This window comes from Ranitomeya variabilis, chromosome 2 (assembly GCF_051348905.1).
Source record: "Ranitomeya variabilis isolate aRanVar5 chromosome 2, aRanVar5.hap1, whole genome shotgun sequence".
Lineage (NCBI taxonomy): Eukaryota > Metazoa > Chordata > Amphibia > Anura > Dendrobatidae > Ranitomeya > Ranitomeya variabilis.
Genome location: NC_135233.1, coordinates 875,706,561 through 875,731,758, shown reverse-complemented (window position 1 = coordinate 875,731,758; position 25,198 = coordinate 875,706,561). Strand labels below are relative to the sequence as shown.

Sequence of the window (25,198 nt, the reverse complement as noted above, 5' to 3'; positions counted from 1 at the left end):
CCCTAACCACCAATTTTTAAAGACACAGCACTTAATGAGAGCCAGAAGGTTGAAGCTCAGCTTTATTCAGTTGGGGAAAAACACCAGGCAGGGGCAGACACCAATAGTAGGCCCTAACCACCAATTTTTAAAGACACAGCACTTAATGAGAGCCAGAAGGTTGAAGCTCAGCTTTATTCAGTTGAGGAAAAACACCAGGCAGGGGCAGACACCGTTAGTAGGCTCTAACCACCAATTTTTAAAATAACAGCACTTAATGAGAGCTAGAAGGTGGAAGCTCAGCTTTATTCAGTTGAGGACAAACACCAGGGAGGGGCAGACACCGTTAGTAGGGCCTAACCACCAATTTTTTAAAAAACAGCACTTAATGAGAGCCAGAAGGTTGAAGCTCAGATTTATTCAGTTGAGGTCAACACCAGGGAGCAGCAAACAGAGGTATTAGGCCCCAACCAGCAATTAAAAAAAAAAAAATTAGAGCCAGAAGGTTGAAGCTCAGCTTTATACAGTGGAGAACAACACCAGGGAGCGGCAGACACCGTTAGTAGGCCGTAACCAAAGTTGAAGGCCAAATGCAGTTTAATATCTGATACTATAGGCCGAAAGCCAGAAGGTTGAAGCTCAGCTTTATTCAGTTGAGGGCAAACACCAGGGAGGGGCAGACACCGTTAGTAGGGCCGTAACCAAAGTTGAAGGCCAAATGCAGTTTAATATCTGATACTTTAGGCCAAAAGCCTAAAGACTGAAGCTCAGCTTTATACAGTGGAGGACAACACCAGGGAGGGGCAGACACCGTTACTAGGGCCTAACCACCAATTTTTTTAAAAAACAGCACTTAATGAGAGCCAGAAGGTTGAAGCTCAGCTTTATTCAGTTGAGGACAAACACCAGGGATGGGCAGACACCGTTAATAGGGCCTAACCACCAATTTTTGATTACAAAAGCACTTATTGAGAGCCTGAAGGTTGAAGCTCAGATTTAGACAGTGGAGGACAATTTGAATTAGGGACTGCAGACAGACTTAGTAGGCTGTCCCCTGTGGACCATGCATCCACCACATTAACCCATTGCGCCGTAATGGACACGTAACCTTCCGTGGCCATGCCTACAGGTCCATGCGTCTGTTGTCAGGTGCACCTTTGTACTCACAGATTGCCAGAGTGCATGGACAATGCGGTCTTTTACATGCTGGTGGAGGGTTGGGATGGCTTTTCTCGCAAAAGAAGTGTCGACTGGTTAGCTTGTAGCGTGGTACAGCGTAGTCCATCATGGCCTTATTAATAGTAAATAAAATATATAACTAGGCTCTATGAACTTTTAAATAGGTTCCAGGGGTACACGGGCAGCATTGGTGTGGTCAGTGGAGGAGTATTGCAAGTAGGGACCGCAGATAGGCTAACGAAGGCCTAAAATAACAAAAAATAGGCTCAAGGTAGTTTTACATCCGATACATGGATACACAGGCAGCATTGTGGTCAGTGGAGGAGGATTGCAAGGAGGGACCACAGACAGGCTAACGAAGGCCTAAAATAACAAAAAATAGGCTCAAGGTAGTTTTACATCCGTTACATGGATACACAGGCAGCATTGTGGTCAGTGGAGGAGGATTGCAAGGAGGGACCGCAGACAGGCTAACGAAGGCCTAAAATAACAAACAATAGGCTCATGGCAGTTTTAAATCGGTTACATGGATACACAGGCAGCATTGTGGTCAGTGGAGGAGTATTGCAAGGAGGGACCGCAGACAGGGTAACGAAGGCCTAACATAACAAACAATAGGCTCATGGCAGTTTTAAATCGGTTGCATGGATACACAGGCAGCATTGTGGTCAGTGGAGGAGTATTGCAAGGAGGGACCGCAGACAGGCTAACGAAGGCCCGCAGACAGGCTAACGAAGGCCTAACATAACAAACAATAGGCTCATGGCAGTTTTAAATCGGTTACATGGATACACAGGCAGCATTGTGGTCAGTGGAGGAGTATTGCAAGGAGGGACCGCAGACAGGCTAACGAAGGCCCGCAGACAGGCTAACAAAGGCCTAACATAACAAACAATAGGCTCATGGCAGTTTTAAATCGGTTACATGGATACACAGGCAGCATTGTGGTCAGTGGAGGAGTATTGCAAGGAGTGTCTGACACAGTTAGTACTCCAAAAAAATAAATAGATGTTAATGTCTCGCAAAACAAGTATAAATAAAAAAGGGTGGCATGCTTAGGTACAGGGGTGGGCTCATCTGCAGAGTTTATGACAAAGTAATTTGGCAGTAAATTAGTATTTACTGGTGTCAATATAGGACACTGACCCAGACTACTTTAACTAGCATCATAGATGCCAACAATTTGTTATTGTTTGTCAGTGCCAGGCATTGAATGATGTCAGCGCATAGACTAAACATTGGTGGAGCTGTGCGAGATAATTTTGCACGTGGTAGAGCACAGTTGGAGCTGGGGGGGGGAACTCTCTTGTGGCCGGCGGTACCGCCCCAGGGCCCCTCATGTTACAACAGTGTGTCTGACTTTGGGTGCGCACCACCACCGCCAGAGACACTACATTGTACTATGAGGGACCCAGTGGCAGTGCCATCGACCAAAAGCGGGCACACCCACCTCTTCAGACAAACAGTACTGTAACGGGTGCTCGCGCCAAGTGGCGAGACCACGGCCCCGTGGGGGGAGTTTTCCCATTGGGGGAGGTGTAAACATGTCGTATGCTGGACAAACAGCTGCTGCAAATTAAGAGATTGGAACACTCAGTAAGACCAGTCCACAAGCAAGCACTTTTTATAGGAAAGCTAGGTGTCAGCTGGGAAAGGTGGGGCAAAATAATTTGAAATCCAGGAGTGGTTCATTTTAATGAAGGTGAGATCATCCACATTTTGGGTAGCCAGACGAGTCCTTTTTTCGGTTAATATTGAACCAGCAGCACTGAATACTCTTTCTGATAGCACACTAGCTGCTGGGCAAGCAAGCTCCTGCAATGCATATTCTGCCAATTCAGGCCAGGTGTCTAATTTTGATGCCCAGTAATCAAATGGGAATGACGGTTGAGGGAGAACATTGATAAGGGATGAAAAATAGTTAGTAACCATACTGGACAAATGTTGTCTCCTGTCACTTTGAATAGATGCTGCAGTAACTGTCCTGTCTGCGGTCATTGCGAAATCACTCCACAACCTGGTCAGAAAACCCCTCTGTCCAACGCCACTTCTGATCTGTGCACCTCTAACACCTCTGCCATGTAGCCCCCTGCAGCTTGTGTGAGAACCATCACCGGCGCTGTGTGCTGGGAATGCCTGAATCAAACTGTCTACAAGAGTAGCTTGTTTGGTTGCTATTTGTTCGAGGTTCTCATGTGGCATAATATTTTGCAATTTGCCTTTATAGCGAGGGTCAAGGATGCAGGCCAACCAGTAATCATCATTGCTCATCATTTTAATAATGCGTGTGTCCCTTTTGAGGATACGTAAGGCATAATCCGCCATGTGGGCCAAAGTTCCAGTTGTCAAATCTGCGGTTGTGCTGGTTGGAGGGGCAGTTACAGGCAAATCTATGTCACTTGTCTCCCTTAAAAAAACGTAACCCGGCCTTGCAACGCCACTAATTTCTGTTGGCCCAGGAGAAGCTTCCTCATTCAAAAAGTACTCATCCCCATCATCCTCCTCGTCCTCCTCCTCCTCACCCGCTACCGCTTCCTCTACACGGCCCTGACCAGACAATGGCTGACTGTCATCAAGGCTTTCCTCTTCCTCGGCTGCAGACGCCTGCTCCTTTATGTGCGTCAAACTTTGCATCAGCAGACGCATTAGGGGGATGCTCATGCTTATTATGGCGTTGTCTGCACTAACCAGCCGTGTGCATTCCTCAAAACACTGAAGGACTTGACACAGGTCTTGTAGCTTCGACCACTGCACACCTGACAACTCCATGTCTGCCATCCAACTGCCTGCCCGTGTATGTGTATCCTCCCACAAAAACATAACAGCACGCCTCTGTTCGCACAGTCTCTGAAGCATGTGCAGTGTGGAGTTCCACCTTGTTGCAACGTCGATGATTAGGCGATGCTGGGGAAGGTTCAAAGACCGCTGATAGTTCTGCATACGGCTGGAGTGTACGGGCGAACGGCGGATATGCGAGCAAAGTCTGCGCACTTTGAGGAGCAGGTCGGGTAGCCCCGGGTAACTTTTCAGGAAGCACTGCACCACCAGGTTTAAGGTGTGAGCCAGGCAAGGAATGTGTTTCAGTTGGGAAAGGGCTATGGCAGCCATGAAATTCCTTCCGTTATCACTCACTACCTTGCCTGCCTCAAGATGTACAGTGCCCAGCCATGACTGAGTTTCATTCTGCAAGAACTCGGACAGAACTTCCGCGGTGTGTCTGTTGTCGCCCAAACACTTCATTGCCAATACAGCCTGCTGACGCTTGCCACTAGTTGTCCCATAATGGCACACCTGGTGTGCAACAGTGGCAGCTGCGGATGGAGTGGATGTGCGACTGCGGTCTGTGGATGAACTCTCGCTTCTGCATGAGGAGGAGGAAGAGGAGGAGGGGGGGCGAACGCCTACAGCCAACTCTTTCCTTGACCGTGGGCTAGGCAGAACTGTCCCAATATTGCTGTCCCCTGTGGACCCTGCATCCACCACATTCACCCAGTGTGCCGTGATGGACACGTAACGTCCCTGGCCATGCCTACTGGTCCATGCATCTGTTGTCAGGTGCACCTTTGTAGTCACAGACTGCCTGAGTGCATGGACGATGCGGTCTTTAACATGCTGTTGGAGGGCTGGGATGGCGTTTCTAGAAAAGAAGTGCCGACTGGGTAGCTCGTAGCGTGGTACAGCGTAGTCCATCAGCGCTTTGAAAGCTTCGCTTTCAACTAACCGGTGGGGCATCATCTCTAATGAGATTAGTCTAGCAATGTGGGCGTTCAAACCCTGTGTACGCGGATGCGAGGATGAGTACTTCCTTTTCCTAACAAGAGTCTCATGTAGGGTGAGCTGGACTGGAGAGCTGGAGATCGTGGAACTAGCGGTGGTGCCGGTGGACATGGGTGAGTGAGAGAGGGTTGGAGATGGTATTCTTGCCGGTGCCCTACATGCAGTGTTTCCTACTGCAAACCTGATGATTCCCTGACTGCTTTGGCCTGGCGACGAAAGCTGCACAGATACTGCAGGTGGTGTGGGAAATGGTGGGTTTACAGTGAGGGAAGGGATGTAGCGTTGCTGACTAGCTTCATTGGCCGAGGGTGCTGCAACCTTTAGGGACGTTTGGTAGTTAGTCCAGGCTTGCAAATGCATGGTGGATAAATGTCTATGCATGCAACTTGTATTTAGACTTTTAAGATTCTGACCTCTGCTTAAGGTAGTTGAACATTTTTGACAGATGACTTTGCGCTGATCATTTGGATGTTGTTTAAAAAAATGCCAGACTGCACTCTTTCTACTATCGGATACCTTTTCAGGCATTGCAGACTGAGCTTCTTTAACCGGATGGCCACGCTGTCCTCCAACTGATTTTGGTTTTGCCATGCGTTTTTGGCCAGATACGGGCCCGGTAGATGGAACCTGTTGTCATGTTGATGCCTGCTGCGGCTCCTTCTCCTCCGCTTCAGAACTACTGCCGCCTGCACCCTGTTCCCCCAATGGCTGCCAATCGGGGTCAACAACTGGGTCATCTATGACCTCCTCTTCTACGTTGTGTGCAACTTCGTCTGTGTCACCGTGTAAGCCGGTGGTATAGCATTCGTGACGGGGCACCATAGTCTCCGCTGGGTTTGATTCTGGCTCAGTACACTGCGAGGGCAATGTTCTGGTCTGAGTCAAAGGAACAGCATAGTAATCTGGCTGTGGCTGTGCATCTGTGCACTCCATGTCCGATTCAACTTCTAATGGGCATAGCCTGTTAACTGTTTCACTGTCTAACCCAGGAACGGTATGTGTAAAGAGCTCCATGGAGTAACCTGTTGTGTCGACTGACGCATCCTTCACTGTTGTTCTGAGTGAAGGACACAAGGAAGCGACTTGTTCCTGACCGGGAGCATCCACTGACGATGCACTGCTCTGACATTTGGCACTTTCCGAGGAGGAGGCGAAAGAGCTAGAGGCAAAGTCAGCAATGAAAGCCAATACTTGTTCCTCCTGCTCCGGCTTCAAAAGTGGTTTTCCTACTCCCAGAAAAGGGAGCGTTCGAGGCCTTGTGCAGCCAGACGACGAACCTGTCTCAACAACCCGAGGTGCTGTACTGCTTTTACCACGACCACCTGATGCTCCACCACCACTACCATCATTACCAGATGACAATGACCGCCCACGGCCACGACCTCTTCCACTAGACTTCCTCATTGTTTGCAAAACGTAACCAAAGTAACGCTATTTCTTACTGTAAAACAACTTATAAGGTGAACTCAAACTTCTGTAGGATTTATATATACCTTTATAGGTGCCTGACACTGAAAGGAAAATCAGGCCCAATGTTACACACTAGGTTTTCTGTGCCCCAATAATTTGAGACAGATGGCACACACAGGACCAGCACTCAAGCAGAAATGCCAATCTTAATCTCCCACTATTATTTTTTTTTTAAAAGGGAGAATTTACCCCCCCCAAAAAAAAAGGCCAAGTATTACACAGTGGCTTTCGGTGGCACACAATGAGAGACAGATGCCACACACAGCAATGGCACGGAGGCAGACTTGCCAATATTTATCTCCCACTAATTTTTTTTTTTTAGAAAAGGGAGAATTTATAAAAAAAAAAAAAATGGCCAAGTATCACACAGTGGCTTTCGGTGGCACACAATGAGAGACAGATGCCACACACAGCAATGGCACGGAGGCAGACTTGCCAATATTTATCTCCCACTAATTTTTTTTTTGGAAAAGGGAGAATGTACCCCCCCAAAAAAAATGGCCAAGTATTACACAGTGGTTTTCGGTGGCACACAATGAGAGACAGATGCCACACATAGCAATGGCACGGAGGCAGACTTGCCAATATTTATCTCCCTGCAGTTATCTCAGAAAAGTATGGCAGGCAGCTATAAAAAGGACTGCTGCACACAAAAGTGTGGACAAACACACAAGATAGCTGTGCAGAAAGGAAGGAAAAACAGGATTTGTGCTTTGAAAAAAGCAGTTGATTTGCACAGCGTCGTACACACACAGCAACGCAGCTATCAGTGAGCCTTCTAGGGCAGCCCAATGAGCTACAGCGCTGAGGAAAAAAAATGTAGCTTCCACTGTCCCTGCAAAGAAAAGGTGGTGTTGGACAGTGGAAATCGCTACAGCACAAGCGGTTTGTAGCTTTATGTACCCTGCCTATCACTATCCCTGCTTCTGAAGAAGCGGCAGCAACCTCTCCCTACGCTCAGATCAGCAGCAGTAAGATGGCGGTCGGTGGGAACGCCCCTGTGACGCCGCAGAAAGCAAGCCAATTTCTGCAATGCCCTTCTCTAAGATGGTGGGGACTGAGATCTATGTCATCATGCTGCCCACACTCTGCATCCACCTTCATTGGCTGAGAAATGGTGCTTTTAGCGTCATTGAAACGCGACTTTGGCGCGAAAGTCGCGTACCGCATGGCCGACCCCACACAGGGATCGGCTCGGTTTCATGAGACGCCGACTTTGCCAAAAGTCGGCAACTTATGAAAATGAGCGATCCGTTTCGCTCAATTCTAGTGTTGAGCGATACCTTCCGATATCGGAAAGTATCGGTATCGGAAAGTATCGGCCGATACCGGCAAAATATCGGATCTCGCCGATACCAATACCCGATACCAATGCAAGTCAATGGGACGAAAATATCGGAATTAAAATAAACCCTTTCTTTCCTTGTAGGTTCATTCTACATGAAGGAAGACAACTAAGAATAATGTAGGATGTATTGGGGGAGGTGGCGGAGACATTAAAGCACAGAGGTTTAGCCCAATCAAATAGAATAGCAGGAATTTTTTTTTTTTTTTCACGACGTTCGGATTTACAAAGATATTGACTATGTTAAGAATTTTTTTACTTTGTCAGATATTGATGTGTCACTACTTCCACGCCCTTCACCCTCTTTTTTACTTCTCCCACACTTTGTTCTTCATCATCATCAGCATCTTTGACATCAAGTTCTTCTTCACCTTATTCATCTTCTTCTTCATCTTCTACCTATTATTTTTTTTTTACATTCTTCCTATTCTTTTTATTCAACTATTATTCTTCTTCATATTCAAGTTCTTCATCAAGTTCTTATTTGTGATAGGCATTCCCGTAGTTGTTATCTATAAAAATTTGAAGATTACACCTTCCGTTCTGCCTGTCACAAAAGAGTTACATTTGTCCGCGTTCAGTTTGGCCTGCAGCATCAGGCTTTATCCAGGGGCACCACGAGGAGGAACGGACTCACCCCCATACACTGCTTAGTCTTCTGCTTATAATTTAGATAATATCTTTTGCTCTGCTATTTTGTGTTATGCTTAATGTTCTTCTGCTCTTTGTTCTGCAGCCTCTTGTTCTTCTGCTTCTCGGTCTCCCATGTCGTCGTCATCTCCAGGGTCGTCGTCATCTCAGTGGTTGTCGTCTCTGGTGTCGTCGTCATCTTAGGGGTGGTCTTCCGGGTCATCGTCTTTAGGGTCTTGAACTTGGAAATGTAGCAGAAGGTACAAGAAGGCTGAGAAAATGCCGAGAAACATCTGATGGAACTGGAACTCGGATGGCTACCCGAAGGTCCAAGATCCAATGGAACTACCGAGGACCAGCTGACGTTACTGGAACCTGGTTACTAAGCAGGAGGTACCCGTGCCTGAAAGCACTACCAAGGACCACCTGACGTTGGTGGAACTCGGATACCCAGAGGGAGGCACCTAAGCCAAAGGCTCTGCCCGGAACCAGCTGACGGTACTGGAACCAGGATGGGGAGCAGAAGGTACAAGAGCAAAAGACACTGCCAAGAACCAGCTGACGGTACTGGAACCCGGATGGGTAGCCGAAGGTCCAAGAGCCAATTGAACTACCGAGGACCAGCTGACGTTACTGGAACCCGGTTACTAAGCAGGAGGTACCCATGCCTGAGAGCACTACCAAATACTACATGACGTTGGTGGAACTCGGATACCCAGAGGGAGGCACCTAAGCCAAAGGCTCTACCCGGAACCAGCTGACGGTACTGGAACCAGGATGGGGACCTATTCAAGCTTGTCTTCTTAAAGCCCCAACTAGTGGTGTTGGAGCAAAGGGAGCACTGGAGGCATTTGTAGGTCTGTTGTGTCTGCGTGGCGTTTGCAGGACACGATGCCGGCTACACAGCAGGGGAACAGCTGGCGTTGCTGAACCCCACTGACACATTGGCTGGTGTTTTTCTCTGTGCAGCTAGCACTTCCGGGCACCAACTGGCAGTGTTAGAGCCCAGGGTCAGCAGGAGGAGCAGAGGGAGCAGAGTGTAGGCCGAAGCCTGCACTGGCGGCAGCTTTGTGTCTGCGTGGCGTTTGCAGGACACGTTGCCGGCTACACAGCAGGGGCACAGCTGGCGTTGCTGAACCCCACTGACACATTGACGGGTGTTTTTCTCTGTGCAGCCAGCACTTCCGGGTGCCAACTGGCTTTGTTAGAGCCCAGGCTCTGCAGGAGGAGCAGAGTGTAGGTCGAAGCCTAATTGAACCAATTTTAAAGGTAACCTTTAACCCCCCCCTCAGGTGTTACAAACTAGAAGAGCCACGCCTTATGCAGCAGTAGTGCTGCACAAGTCAAAGGTTGCTCTTTTAATTTTGTTCCTTGCACATGCTGAATGAAACACGTACAACATTTAGGCCCTTATACAGTCAAACTGTCTTGGAGGCGGGAGTTCCCTTCGTAATGAGACGCAGCACAGCTGTCAAAAATGCCACCTTGGTGCTGGGCGCAGCCTCCAGAGCGTCGTTATTTGCTGTACAGGAGTCTGCGCTGTCGTGTTATCCCTTGGCCATGCGCTGTTAGCGCTGCCCATCTTCTGACATCATTTAATGTCGGCTGGTGCGGTTCAAGGTGCTCATGAATACCAGCCCCGCAGTGTCTTCTCATTTATTCCCACTGCAGGGCTGGGATTCATGGCCTTGCGCAGTCAATATGTTCGCCTCTCACACTCGTGTCCTTACACCTGCTTCAGGCTGTGCGGCGTCAGCTGATCCCTTATCGCATGCCATGGCCATGAAGCCGTACAGTCTGAAGAAGGCGGAAGGAGATGAGTGACAACAGGCGAAGATATGCACCGCTCATGCCCGTCAATCACACCCTCGCAGTCAAAATAAATAAGACACCGAGGGGCGTTGTGTCGGGCAGGGCGGCCGCAGAGGCGCACCCAGCCAACCAATAATGTCAGAAGATGGGCAGCACTACCAAGGGGGTTGCAGCGTGTCAGTACATAGGAAAGTGACACCTCAGGGACGGTTTAATGGTCTCAGGGGACACATTTTAGAGGTGTTGCATTCGGCGTGTGCAAGGAGAGTAACTTAATGAGCCCCCTTGTACAAATGCAGCATTACTGCTGTACAAGGTGGCTGTTATACATACAAACGCCTGGGGGGGGACAGGTTCCCTTCAATTTCAGTTCTTGTGTCTGCGTGGCGTTTGCAGGACACGTTGCCGGCTACACAGCTGGGGAACAGCTGGCGTTGCTGAACCCCACTGACACATTGGCTGGAGTTTTTGTCTGTGCAGCTAGAACTTCCGGGCACCAACTGGCGGTGTTAGAGCCCAGGGTCAGCAGGAGGACCAGAAGGAGCAGAGTGTAGGCCGAAGCCTGCACTGGAGGCAGTTTTAGGTCTGTTGTGTCTGCGTGGTGTTTGCAGGACACGATGCCGGCTACACAGCTGGGGAACAGCTGGCATTGCTGAACCCCACTGACACATTGGCAGGTGTTTTTCTCTGTGCAGCTAGCACTTCCGGGCACCAACTGGCGGTGTTAGAGCCCAGGGTCAGCAGGAGGAGCAGAGGGAGCAGAGTGTAGGCCAAAGCCTGCACTGGCGGCAGCTTTGTGTCTGCGTGGTGTTTGCAGGACATGTTGCCAGCTACACAGCAGGGGCACAGCTGGCATTGCTGAACCCCACTGACACATTGACGGGTGTTTTTCTCTGTGCAGCCAGAACTTCCGGGCACCAACTGGCGGTGTTAGCGCCCAGGGTCAGCAGGAGGAGCAAAGTGTAGGCCGAAGCCTAATTGAACCAATTTTAAAGGTAACCTTTAACCCCCCTCAGGTGTTACAAACTAGAAGAGCCACACCTTGGGCAGCAGTAATGCTGCACAAGTCAAAGGTTGCTCTTTTAATTTTGTTCCTTGCACACGCTGAATGAAACACGTACAACATTTAGGCCCTTATACAGTCAAACTGTCTTGCAGGCGGGAGTTCTCTTCGTAATGAGACGCAGCACAGCTGTCAAAAATGCCACCTTGGTGCTGGGCGCGGCCTCCTGAGCGTCGTTATTTGCTGTACAGGAGTCTGTTGTGTTATCCCATGGCCTTGCGCTGTTAATGCTGCCCGTCTTCTGACTTCATTTAATGTCGGCCGGTGCGGTTCGCGATGCCCAAGAATCCCAGCCCCGCAGTGTCTTTTCATGTATTCACGCTGCGGGGCTGGGATTCATGGCCTTGCGCAGTCCATATGTTTGCCTTTCACTCGGGTCCTTACACCTGCTTCAGACTTTGTGGCGTCAGCTGATCCCTTATCGCATGCCACGGCCATGAAGCCGGACAGTCTGAAGAAGGGGAACAGCTGGCGTTGCTGAACCCCACTGACACATTGGTTGGTGTTTTTCTCTGCGCAGCTAGCACTTCTGGGCACCATCTAGCGGTGTTAGAGCCCGGGGTCAGCAGGAGGAGCAGAGGGAGCAGAGTGTAGGCCGAAGCCTGCACTGGCGGCAGCTTTAGGTCTGTTGTGTCTGCGTGGCGTTTGCAGGACATGTTGCCGGCTACACAGCAGGGGAACAGCTGGCGTTGCTGAACCCCACTGACACATTGGCTGGTGTTTTTCTCTGTGCAGCTAGCACTTCCGGGCACCAACTGGCGGTGTTAGAGCCCAGGGTCAGCAGGAGGAGCAGAGTGTAGGCCGAAGCCTGCACTGGAGGCAGTTTTAGGTCTGTTGTGTCTGCGTGGCGTTTGCAGGACACGATGCCGGCTACACAGCAGGGGAACAGCTGGCATTGCTGAACCCCACTGACACATTGGCTGGTGTTTTTGTCTGTGCAGCTAGAACTTCCGGGCACCAACTGGCGGTGTTAGAGCCTAGGGTCAGCAGGAGGAGCAGAGGGAGCAGAGTGTAGGCTGAAGCCTGCACTGGCGGCAGCTTTGTGTCTGCGTGGCGTTTGCAGGACACGTTGCCGGCTACACAGCAGGGGCACAGCTGGTGTTGCTGAACCCCACTGACACATTGACGGGTGTTTTTCTCTGTGCAGCCAGCACTTCCGGGCACCAACTGGCGGTGTTAGAGCCCAAGGTCAGCGGGAGGAGCAGAGTGTAGGCTGAAGCCTAATTGAACCAATTTTAAAGGTAACCTTTAACCCCCCCTCAGATGTTACAAACTAGAAGAGCCACACCTTGGGCAGCAGTAATGCTGCACAAGTCAAAGGTTGCTCTTTTAATTTTGCTCCTTGCACATGCTGAATGAAACACGTATAACATTTAGCCCCTTATACAGTCAAAACTGTCTTGGAGGCGGGAGTTTCCTTCTTAATGAGACGCAGCACAGCTGTCAAGAATCCCACCTTGGTGCTGGGCGCAGCCTCCTGAGCGTCGTTATTAGCTGTACAGGAGTCTGCGCTGTTGTGTTATCCCTTGGCCATGCGCTGTTAGCGCTGCCCGTCTTCTGACATCATTTCATGTCAGCCGGTGCGGTTCGCGTTGCCCATGAATCCCAACCCCGCAGTGTCTTTTCCTTAATTCACACTGCGGGGCTGGGATTCATGGCCTTGCGCAGTCAATATGTTCACCTCTCACACTCGTGTCCTTACACCTGCTTCAGACTGTGCGGCGTCAGCTGATCCCTTATCGCATGCCATGGCCATGAAGCCGTACAGTCTGAAGAAGGCGGTAGGAGATGAGTGACTACAGGCGAAGATATGCACTGCTCATGCCCGTCAATCACACCCTCGCAGTCAAAATAAATAAGACACCGAGGGGCGTTGTGTCAGGCAGGGCGACCACAGAGGCGCACCCAGCCAAACAATGATGTCAGAAGAAGGGCTGCGCTACCAAGGGGGTCGCTGCGTGTCATTACAAAGGAAAGTCACACCTCTGGGACGTTTTAATGGTCTCAGGGGACACATTTTATACTTGTTGAGTTTGACGTGTGCAAGGAGAATAACTTAGTGAGCCACCTTGTACAAATGCAGCATTACTGCTGTACAAGGTGGCTGTTATACATACAAACGCCTGGGGGGGACAGGTTCTCTTCAATTTCAGTTCTTGTGTCTGCGTGGCGTTTGCAGGACACGTTGCCGGCTACACAGCAGGGAAACAGCTGGCGTTGCTGAACCCCAATGACACATTGGCTGGTGTTTTTCTCTGTGCAGCTAGCACTTCCGGGTGCCAACTGGCAGTGTTAGAGCCCGGGGTCAGCAGGAGGAGCAGAGGGAGCAGAGTGTAGGCCGAAGCCTGCACTGGCGGCAGCTTTGTGTCTGCGTGGCGTTTGCAGGACACGTTGCCGGCTACACAGCAGGGGCAGGGCTGGCGTTGCTGAACCCCACTGACACATTGGTTGGTGTTTTTCTCTGTGCAGCCAGCACTTCCGGGCGCCAACTGGCGGCGTTAGAGCCCGGGGTCAGCAGGAGGAGCAGAGTGTAGGCCGAAGCCTTCACTGGAGCAAGTTGAAAGGGAATCTTTAACCCCCACCACAGGCGTTTGTTGCTGTAAGAGCCATCTTGTACAGCACTAATGATGCAGAAGGAAAAGGTGGCTCTTTTAATTATGCTCCTTTCAAAGGCTGAACTACACACTTATGAAATGTGTCTCCTCACACCGTTTAACCGTCCCGGAGGTGGGACTTTCCTTTGTAATGTGACGCAGGACAGCCGTCATTCCTACCCCCTTGGCGCCGTGCGCCGCCTCCTCAGCGTTGTTTGATTCTGTCCCAGAGCCTGCGCTGTTATGTTATCCCTTGGCCTGGCACACTTAGCGCTGCCCATCTTCTGACATCATTTGGTGTCAGGCCGGCTGCGCCTGTGCGGCCGCGCTGGCCGAGATCAATATGTTCGTATTACCTGAGGGGGATACAGCCTGTGCCTGCGTCTCGCCCGACGCGCGTTTCGGAAAACCGTTGTCCTTCGTCAGGTACTCCCCCTGACGAAGGACAACGGTTTTCCGAAACGCGCGTCGGGCGAGACGCAGGCACAGGCTGTATCCCCCTCAGGTAATACGAACATATTGCTACTATATAGGTTATCTATACACGTGGGTTCAGCACGGGCTGTCACTAATTATACCCAGTGAGTGGTTCCTAAACCCCTTTCACTTTGGCACTTTAAATGATCAATATTTGGATTTGATGCACTCGGTCACTTTATTAATGCAAAGAGTTATATTGGTATACTCTATTATACCTTTTTTTCATTTATTTAGTTTTTCCACGGATTTATTGTTCACTAATGAATTTTACCACATAGATTGATTTATATGTAGCACAATTGATAGTATCCCGATATAGGAGGGGGAATAGGAATATTAGATATACCTTATAATCCTGGTGCCGCGCTATATATTTTTTATATGTTTGTATTAATTTGTAAACAAATATTTTTTAAAAAATTCTGTAGCCACTGCCATACCCATAAATAAAGGCATATTTTAATAATAATTCTTGCTTCGGTTTTTCCATCTGGAGTTGGATCCTTCCTGTATTGTTTTTGGTTTTAGCACGACCAAGTTGAGCACATGTGCCAGACATGGGATGTGAGTGAGGTTGCCGAGGTCCAGAGCTGCCACCAGATTTCGGCCTTTATCACACACTACCATGCCTGGCTGGAGATTCGCTGCCACAAACCACACACCGCTCTCCTGCTTGATGGCATTCCAGAGCTCCTGCGCTGTGTGGCTTCGATTCCCCAAAGAAATTAATTTCAAGATGGCCTGTTGACATTTGGCCACGGCTGTGCTCATGTCGGTCGTAACAGGTAAACGTTCACGGGTCCATGTGGAGGTGGACTGTGACGGCTCCTGCAGCGATGATTCTGATGAACTTGTGTAAGAGGAGGAGTCAATGTGTACAGACTGGATTCCTGCAATCCTTGGAGTGGGCAGGACACGTCCTGCGCCACTCGCACGATCTGTACCCGGCTCAACAACATTAACCCAATGGGCAGTGAGGGAAAGGTATCTCCCCTGTCCATGTTGACTGGTCCACGCATCGGAGGTGAGGTGGACCTTGCTACTGACAGCGTTCAGTAGCGCGTGTTTTATGTGTCCCTCCACATGCTTGTGCAGGGCAGGGATGGCTTGCCTACTGAAATAAAAGCGACTGGGCACATTGTACTGTGGTACTGCCAATGACATCAAGTCACAGAAGCTGTCAGTCTCCACCAGCCTGAATGACAGCATTTCCAGTGACAGAAGTTTGGCAATGCCTGCAGTCAGAGCCTGTGCTCGTGGGTGGTTTGCCGAGAAAGGCCGCCTTTTCTCCCATGCCTGTACTACCGATGGCTGTAGACTGGGCTGGGAGTGTGAGGATGACTGGGAATGTGGTGCTACGGGTGGAATTACAGTGGGTCTCTGGACAACAGTGCCAGAGGTTCTTCCATGGCGATCCTGGGAGGAAGCTGAACCAGCTGTGTGTGAGCTGGAGGAAGAGGCAACACGAGCTGAAGATGTGGTAGCTGCCGCTGTTGGTTGGCCTAGGTCTTCAGTGTGTTTTTGTAACTCCACCGCGTGCCTGGCCCGCACATGTTTCCACATGTTAGAGGTATTGAGGTTGCTGACATTTTTTCCTCTTTTGATTTTATGATGACACACCTTGCATTTGACATAGCTAATGTCATCTGCAACTGTGTCAAATAAGGCCCAGGCACTGCAAGTCTTGGGAGCGCCCTTTTTGGCTTTTGGAAGAGACATGCTCCTAACGGGTGCCAAAGTGGAGGATACAGGATCCGCAGTCTTCCCCCTCCCTCTCCCTCTTTGGCCCGTTCGGGGAATCTCTTCCTCAGAGCTGCTCCCACCACCTTCCTGTCCCTCACGCCACGATGGGTCAAGGACCTGATCATCTACACTACCCTCTGCCACCAACTGCTCCTCGGTAGTCTCAGCAGCACAGCATGCACCAGAAAGTGGCACCTGAGTGTCATCAGCGGATGCTTTCTGCGGTGTGGTGACCGGAGGCACTGGCCCACCCGCCTCTTCAGACTCAGAGAGAAAAAGCTGTTGGGCATCACTGCACACTGCCTCTTCTTCCATTTCTCCAATGCTGCTTGGTTGGCCCCCTGTTTCCAAGCCAAGAGATTTAGAGAATAGAAGTAGAGACGGCTCCTGTCCTGGGCTCTCTGTCTGCCTGAGCAATTTGGCAGGTGGTGAAGAGACAGATGGGTGCTCTCCAGTGCTCTGTGTCTGAGAGGATGTGGCACTAATTGAAGTCGATGCGTTAGCTTCCATCCATCTGACAACGGCTTCAATTTGGTCTTCACGCAACAGCGGTGTACGGCGCTCTCTGACAAAGCTGCGCATGAAGGACTGTTCCCTGCTGAAACTGGGTGATGATGAGTCACCGGTGCCCGCAGCAGGCACAGAATCCCCACGTCCTCTCCCTGCTCCGCGCCAACGACCACGTGCCTTACTCCCTGCCTTCTTCATCTTGGTTGACTGATAAAGATAAGCAGAAAAGTACTAACGGCTTAGTGTGCTTATTCCTGAACAGCTCCTAACAGGTATAAGAAACACAAATTTTCTAAAGTGTGGACTAGACTTTAGCTCATATTAATGTGGCCTACACAACTGTAAAGTGGTGTGTTTGGTGAACTTTATTATTTATTTATTTTTTTGGGGCTGAACTGACAACAGGGAGAGCTGCACTCACACGGAGACCGTGCAGACAGCCGTAAACGGCGCTGCAAGGCCCCAAAAACCTCCTCTACGTTATCCTATGTAGTGTTTTTCCACAATTTAGCTGGATACGGGTGGAAAACCACTAATAGGAATTATTTGAAAAAATGTGCAGCGGGCTGCACTATTTGCAAAAAAGGACAATGGAATGGATAGAACTGTATGAGTCAGTGAACCACCCTGAGCTGGATACAACCGGCTGTGGCTGCACACAGACTACAGGGCGAGCTGCACTCACACGGAGACCATGCAGACAGTCGTAAACGGCACTGCAAGGCCCAAAAAAACTACTCTAGGTTATCCTATGTAGTGTTTTTCCACAATTTAGCTGGATACGGGTGGAAAGCCACTAATAGGAATTATTTGAAAAAAATGTGCAGCAGCCTGCACTACTTGCAAAAAAGGACAATGGAATGGATAGAACAGTATGAGGCAGTGAACCACCCTGACCTGAATACAACCAGCTATGGCTGCACACAGACTAGAGAGTGGGCTGCACTCACACACACACACACACACACACACAGAGACCTTGCAGATCGCTGTGAAAACAGCGCTGCAAGGCAAAAGCAAGGTGAACACACAGCGGTTGCTAAATTAGCCTGGGAAAAGCACAAAGAAGCAAATCGCTATCTCAACTGGCCCTCAGTCAGAACACAGCGTCCTATGCCTAAATGAATTCACAGCAGAGTGAGCCCAAAATGGCGCCAGCGACTTTTAAATTGCAGCATGACATCATTTCAGCAGCCAATCACAGCCTTGCCAGTAGTTTCATGCCCACCATGCTGAACAGGATGTGCCCACACTTGCAATCATTCTTCATTCGCTGAATTTGTGCTGTTTGAATTGAGAACTTCCGATTCCGGTATCCGATATGCGGCAAGTATCGGATCTCGGTATCGGAATTCCGATACCGCAAATATCGTTCGATACCCGATACTTGTGGTATCGGAATGCTCAACACTACTGACCACATGTTTGGTATCAGCACTGTCAGAAGAAAGTGGGTAACAAATTGTGAGGTCCATTTTCTCATGCTATTCCTTGTAAAAGTGAAAAAAATGGGGATAAAGTAACATTTTAAAGGAGAAATTAAATTTTTTTTTGCATTCCACTTTGATTTAATTCAGGTGTGACATCTGAAGTCTTGAAAAATTTCCTGACAACAGTTTTGAAATATTTGAGGGGTGCGGATTTTAAGATGTTATCATTTTTGGACAGCTTCCAATATATAGGCCCCTTAAAGCAAATGTAAATGTAGATCGTTCCCTAAAGAAACAGGTTTTGGAAATGAATTGAAAAAATGAGATATTGCTGCTCAACTTTTAACCCTTCAAACATCCTAACAAAATAAAACAATATTTGAAAAATGATGTAGATGTAAAGTAAACATATGTAAAATGTTATTTATTAATTAATTTGTACAGCATGTCTCCCTTAATTAAGAAAATAAAAATTGAAAGTTTGAAAATTGCAAATTTTTCTATATTTTCACCAAATTTCCAATATTTTTCCAAATAAACACAAAACATATCCACCTAAGTTTATGACAATCATAAAGTGCAATGTGTCATGAAAACAATAACATCAGATTTACTTGAATACTTTGAAGCGTTCCAGTTTTATTGCCACATGAATTGACACTGGTCAGATTTAAAAATTTGGCATAGTCATAAAGGTCAAATTGATTGTCACTAAGCAGTTAAAGTAAAAAAGATTACAGATAAAAAATTTTGATCTCACAGAAAATGCAGTATTAAGATCATTTTGTAAGTAATACATCTAAATAATAAAGTCATACAGTTACCAAAAAGCAAAGATTATCACTATATTGTTATGCCAAATCTAATATACCAATAACACTGCATAAAAAGAAATGATGTCACAACAAAATCATATATTATTATCACCATACAAAGTCTGAATACAGTATAACTACCATGTCGGGTCTTCCATTCCGAGTGGGCGAGAAGGTGTGGTTATCCACCCGCAACATTAAGCTTAAAGACCCTTCGGCCAAATTGGGTCCTAAGTTCATTGGCCCATATAAAATTTTTAAGGTTGTCAAAATCAATGTTTTTCACAGGTCCCTTTTGAAACCATTTTGAGCAGGGGAGGAGGACTCCTCATTTTTCACTCCTCCTGTGTTGGTGGAAGGTCATCTGGAGTATGAGATGGGTCATATTGTTGATTCTCGGTGGGTGCACCGGAATCTGCAGTATTTGGTGCACTGGAAGGTGTGTGGTCTGGAGAATCGGTCATGGGTCTCAACTGATTCAGTGCATGCCAATCAGTTTGGTCAAGCTTTTCATGCCAAGAATCCTGAGAAGCCTGGGGGTTCAGTGACCCCCCAATAAGAGGGGGTGCTATCATGGTTGTGGACAGGGTTCCTTCCCTGTTCTTTTGGGGTTAATTTGTATAGCCTCCATTTGGTTTGAGGAGGGCTACATCTACCCGCCTTCATCTGGGGATCCTCGTCAGTGATACCTCTGTCTTGGTGGTGTGTCTGACCCCCTGGTGTGCTTGCATACTGTTCAGTCCATTTGCTTTCTTGTGTATGACTCGGTCTGTTTTTTCGTTCTGTGCTTTGGCTTGTGACTCCATGCTTATTGTCTGTTTCTGGCTCTGGCCTTTGGCTTGGTACTCTAACTTCCCTCCTGTCTGTCCCGTATGTACTGCACTGCTATCTCCACATCCCCTCCTTTTTGCTTCATCTCGACCACGCTTATGTCTCACCCTTCTGGCACTTCATCTTCGCGAGTATCCCCCGCTATTTGGCATCTGACACCGCTTCTGTCCACTCCCTGGAGGTCATGTGCTTCAGGTACTGCTCTCCGGCAGGTAAACTCATTGCAGTGCTCCTTACTCTCTCTTTGTCCTTCTGTAATACGTGCACAGACTCCTGCTGTAAGTCTGCAGCAGGGCTCTTGACAGATGGCTTGTCACTGTGATGTAACCTGGAGTATTTTCTCTAGTGCATGAAAGCACTAAGAGGTTCGTTTGTTGCACCTGGGACTGGGTTATGGGTAGCTGTGAAAGATAGGCGGGTCTAGCTACCCACATACCTCATCTCTGCGTGTGGTTAACAGCCTATGTAATGGAGGCTGTTGTTTGGCACATGGTCGGTATGTTGGGAGGGAGAAGGCCTCCTATGTGTGTTTGACTCCAGACCGAGCCTGAGTGCGGGACACTACCCCAGCCTGAATGCCCACAGGCCCGATGGAGCAGAGCCCTGCTATGGACATTTGGATTTTGTTTGCCTGACCTGAAGGCTGTTTGTTTTCTGTTTTGCTTCTGGGTTTATGAAGTAATAAACCCACATGAATTTTTAATGGTTCAATTCTCCTGTCTTCCTCCTGACGCTCCTGTCGATTAAAATGATACCTTTGTTGATGAAATCCATCTTGTGGTTGTGTAATCTTTATTTTCAGTTTTCTGCTGCTCCCTATTTTACATAATGAATATATATATAATATATATTGAACAAAAAAAATCATCTTCAGGAGTCATGCAGCAGTGGCGGCTCCTGCGCTGCAGCTTGATCGCATGTATAATGTGCATTTTACTAATTTTGTTGCTGGTATAAATAAATTCATAAGAAAAAAAATTGTCACAAAATTGCACTGGCCGTGCCTGCGCAGTTCCAGCTATCGGCGATGCAATAGATGCTACTGCACAAGCATCTCTCTTGCTAGAGACAGAAAAAAAATGCCTTCTCCAAAATGGCACCACCGGCGCCTGCGGAGTAGCATCTATCAAATTGATCACATTTATCCTGTGCTCTCCCCTGAGTGCTTGTATTAGGGTTTTGGTGTAAATCCCAAAACAACGCGAATTCAGACAATATCCTCATTGAAACCACTCACTTATGAGGAAGATGGAGCCACTTTGGTCTTTGTTCCAGCGGTGTTGTATTATTTTAGGCATTTTTAGAGCACAACTGTGAACGACCACACGATGGCCAGGCCACATATTACCACCACATACTGACCACCTAATATCACCACAGTTTTCATTAACAAAAATTACTGTGCTGATTCTGACATTAATATATACACTAGTGATAAATATACACAGAAGCTCTGTAGATAGTGTAAGAGTATATAGTACAATGACTCACAGATGATGTCTGCATTTGTCCTTGTATGTGGCACCCATAAATTAGTAATATTTCCCCTTTGCCCCCCCCAAAGTAGTAATGTCTGTCTTTATACTCAAATACAGCAGTAATACTCCCCCGCTGTGGCACCAATACAGTAATAGCGTACACCTCTTGTTCCTAGATACAGTTGAAATAGCTTAAAATATTGTTTGTACCACAATGAGGAATAATATCATTAACCCTCATTGTAGAGCAATAGTGAGGCCTATTCTGGCCACTATTCTATAGATACATAGTGTTCCTCAATTGTCCCCATAAAGTAATAATGTCCCCAATTGACCCTATACAATAATAATTTACCCCAATTGGCCCCATACAGTAATAATGTCTTTCAATTGACCTCATGTAGTAATAATATCCCAAATTGGAACTATATTGTAATAATGTCCAGCCAATTGGCATCATATAATAATAATGTCCCCAGTTTGCCCCATACAGTAATATTGCCTGCCAATTGGTCCTATACACTAATAATGTCTCTAATTTTGGCTCCAATACTGTAATAATGCCCCCCATCCTTGCTCTAGTATAGTATAATGTCCCTCTCCTTGGAATAAAACAAAGATTCTTCTCACATAACTCTGCAACCACAAATAGCAGCATCTTCTTCTTCCTCCTCCAATTCTGATGCAGGCGGGTGGTGCAATGCACTGATGTCATTGCACCACCTAATGACCTGTGAAAGGCTTGAGACTTGTGGAGAACACCCATTCAGGTGGAAATAGAGCTGGCATCGGTGTGCCTCCATCCTCCATGGGTCCGGCCGTTACTCCCCTGTTCGCTTATTAAAATAATGTGCCCTGCTATGATGTTGAAGTCAACCTGTCAGAACATTTTTTACATAAAGAAGTAGAAGTATGGCTGTATCAGGGCTTGCACCCAATAAAATGTTACCTTTTTTATAGAGATCTGATGTGACCGTCATCAGAAATCTAATGTAGAAATAATTTGTAAATCTACCTTTTGATGCACTGAGGGTCCACTGGTGGTGTGTCTAATTAACAGTACAGAGTCTATATTTCACATCAATTCTTTTTTTTTAGGTGCGCTGTTTAAGAGTACAGAAAATTAGATATGTTTGGAATACATTAGAAGGACATTTTCAAAAAATTGGGTAAGTCTCAGAAATATATAATATTTAGGAAGAACCAATGACAAACAGATTTACCAAAAAGTTGTCTTTGGTCAAACAAAGCACAAAAGTTATTCAAGCAAATGTTTGTCTATATTGAATAAAAATAATAATATTTTAAAAATATAGATTTTTTTAAATTTATTATTTTCCTGATTTATATTTAATTGTTTTTTTTAATACATTTGAGAATAATTTTCCTTTTTTCTTTAGGGTTCTAGAAGATGAATACTCTTGTTCAGATATTCAAGCAAGGTTTGGCTCTGGTTTATCTCAAGAAGAGCAGGAAATCCGGTATGTGTAGACATTACATTACAACATTTTGTATTAGATGTTTGTTACTTTGTTGTTCAAGGTTTACTAATATGTCAATATTTCATTATGCTTAATTTTGAAATACAGAAAACAAATATGTGGATTGAACAAACTTGAGGTAGAAGTTCCTCCAATCTGGAAGCTGTTTTTCAAAGAGGTGAGGGATTTATGTTTCTTTTCTCCTAATACTGGTCTTCACTTTCTAAATTAAGGGACAGAAATATGACAGAAATGCTGTGAACTTTGTGTTAGGGCTAGCGGAACGCACTGAGTAAATCTAGAAGTTTTATTGTAATTGATGCGTTCGTAGCCCGGGGTCCACCGTGCAGGAGAACATGCTGCTAGCAAACGGTGGAACTATATGGCGGTATGAGCTAACTCTGTTACTTCACAGAGTAGCCGTGAAATCAACGCACTGCACCCAGTTTGACTTCACAGAGGCACAGGCTAACTACCCAAGTGAGAGCAGTCAGTGGTCATGCATGCACACAAAACTCCTCGCCGGATGTGCCAGCATTCTAGGGGCTTATTTCAGCCGGGTCCCTGAACACAAACTCACATGACCACACTGGCGCAAAACACATAACATAGGAAGATACTAGCGCATGGCCGTGCGGCCATACGAGCCTTAAATAGTTGCAGCACGTACAGGACCTTCCTAGAAAGACCAAAGAGAGGTTGCCACAGAGCCTGAGCACCTACAGGACCTTCCTGAAGGACCAATGGCTTTAGCTGCAGTATCCGAACATGTGACCCTCGATCTCCACTGAGAGATCTTACTCTGGGCATGCTCAGAACGAGAAAAGCAGGACTTAGTCCCAGAAGTGTCTGCTCGCCGCTGCCCAGCACTGACTTCAATGGCAGAAGCAGGAAAAGCAGCAGTAACTCTTTGTACAGAGTCAGACTGAGCGAGACGCTGGGACCGACGTCTTTGCTGAGCGGGATCGACGTCTCTGCTGAACAGGCCCCACTGCGGCAGGAGAAGAATGGGAGACCGCAGCGGAGTTGGCCCGATATTCCCCCTGTGCATAGGTGGGAACTCGACCCCTATCATTACCCACCCTCCTAGGGCCTCGCTACGTTCGAAGGCAGCAATGAGCTGCGGAGCCCGAATGTGCTCAGCAGGCTCCCAGGACCTATCCTCAGGACCGTAACCCTTCCAGTCCACCAAATAAAATTTTTTGCCACGTACCACCTTGCACCCCAAAATAGCGTTCACCTCGTAATCGTCCATAGACAAACTCGATGTCCCGGCAGATGACTCAGAAAAACGGGACATGTATATAAGCTTAAGGAGGGACACATGAAAGGTGTCGGTGATACCTAGGCGTGGAGGAAGGGCTAGACGGTGGTAGACCACAGGATTAACCTGTTCGAGGACCTTGAAGGGACCCAATTAGTGAGGTGCAAACTTAGTGGACTCAACACGCAGCCTGATGTTACGGGCCGAGACCTACACTAAGTCACCAGGAGCAAAAGTCGTGGCATGGCGCATCGGCGGAGGATCTCATTTTCTCCTTGGAGGCCCGGATGGCATCCTGAGTGCGGTCCCAAATGTCTCATGCCTCCACTGCCCATTCTGCCACCCTGGAGTCAGCAGAGGACACAGGCATAGGCACATAAACCCGCGGATGCTGGCCGTAATTAAGGAGGAAAGGAGTCTGACCGGTGGAGTCGGCTACAGCTTTGTTAAGGGCAAACTCTGCCCACGGTAACAAGGATGCCCAGTCATCCTGCCTGGCAGAAACAAAATGTCATAGATATGTGACCAGAGTCTGATTGGCTCTCTCAACCAACCCATTTTTCTCCGGATGATAAGCCGAGGAAAGATTTAACTCAATACTGAGTAGACGACAAAGCTCTCTCCAGAATCAAGATGCAAACTGGGGACCCCGGTCACTGACAATCTTGTCCGGCATACCGTGTAAGTGAAAGATATGTTTGATGAACAATGCTGCCAGAGCCCGTGCAGAAGGTAGCCGTGGAAGAGGCACCAAATGAACCATTTTGGAAAAATGACGGTAATTACCCAGATAATGGTGCAGCTACGAGACTTGGGTAAGCCCACCACAAAGTCCATCCCAACCAGCTCCCAGGGCCTGTCCGCCACTGGCAGAGGGTAAAGCAACCCAGATGGCCATTGCCAAGGGGACTTGTTCTTGGCGCAAGATACACACGCCCGAACATAGTCTGCGACATCACAAGCCATATGCGGCCACCAGTATGTCCTCGCCAGTAACTCAGATGTCCTTTCAGAACCAAAATGTCCACCCACCATGGACGAGTGAGCCCAAGAGAGAACCTCCAGTTGCAAACTGGATGGTACAAAAGTCTTGCCCGGAGGCACAGACTCTAGCGAAACCGAGGCCACAGTTCTCAGGCTCTCGGTGGGGACAATAAGCCGAGGCTCCTCTTCCTCCTCCACAGATGACACAACGGAGCAAGAGAGAGCGTCAGCATGAATGTTCTTCTCCCAAGAAAGGAAATGGAGGGTGAAATGAAACCGGGAGAAGAACAAGGACCATCTGGCCTGGCGAGAATTTAACCGCTGGGCTGTCTG

The 25,198-nt window shown here is 47.9% G+C and overlaps 1 protein-coding gene across 2 annotated transcripts in view; it reads left to right on the top strand.

Moving 5' to 3' along the window:
* LOC143808071 (putative cation-transporting ATPase 13A4) overlaps positions 1–25,198 on the top strand; it is a 730,794-nt gene that overhangs the window by 222,407 nt on the left and 483,189 nt on the right. For both annotated transcript variants that reach the window (XM_077290328.1, XM_077290327.1), the window contains exons 4-6: positions 22,235–22,305; positions 22,537–22,617; positions 22,726–22,795. In XM_077290328.1, coding sequence (XP_077146443.1) covers positions 22,235–22,305; positions 22,537–22,617; positions 22,726–22,795 — 222 coding nt within the window. The remainder of the gene's footprint in view (positions 1–22,234; positions 22,306–22,536; positions 22,618–22,725; positions 22,796–25,198) is intronic.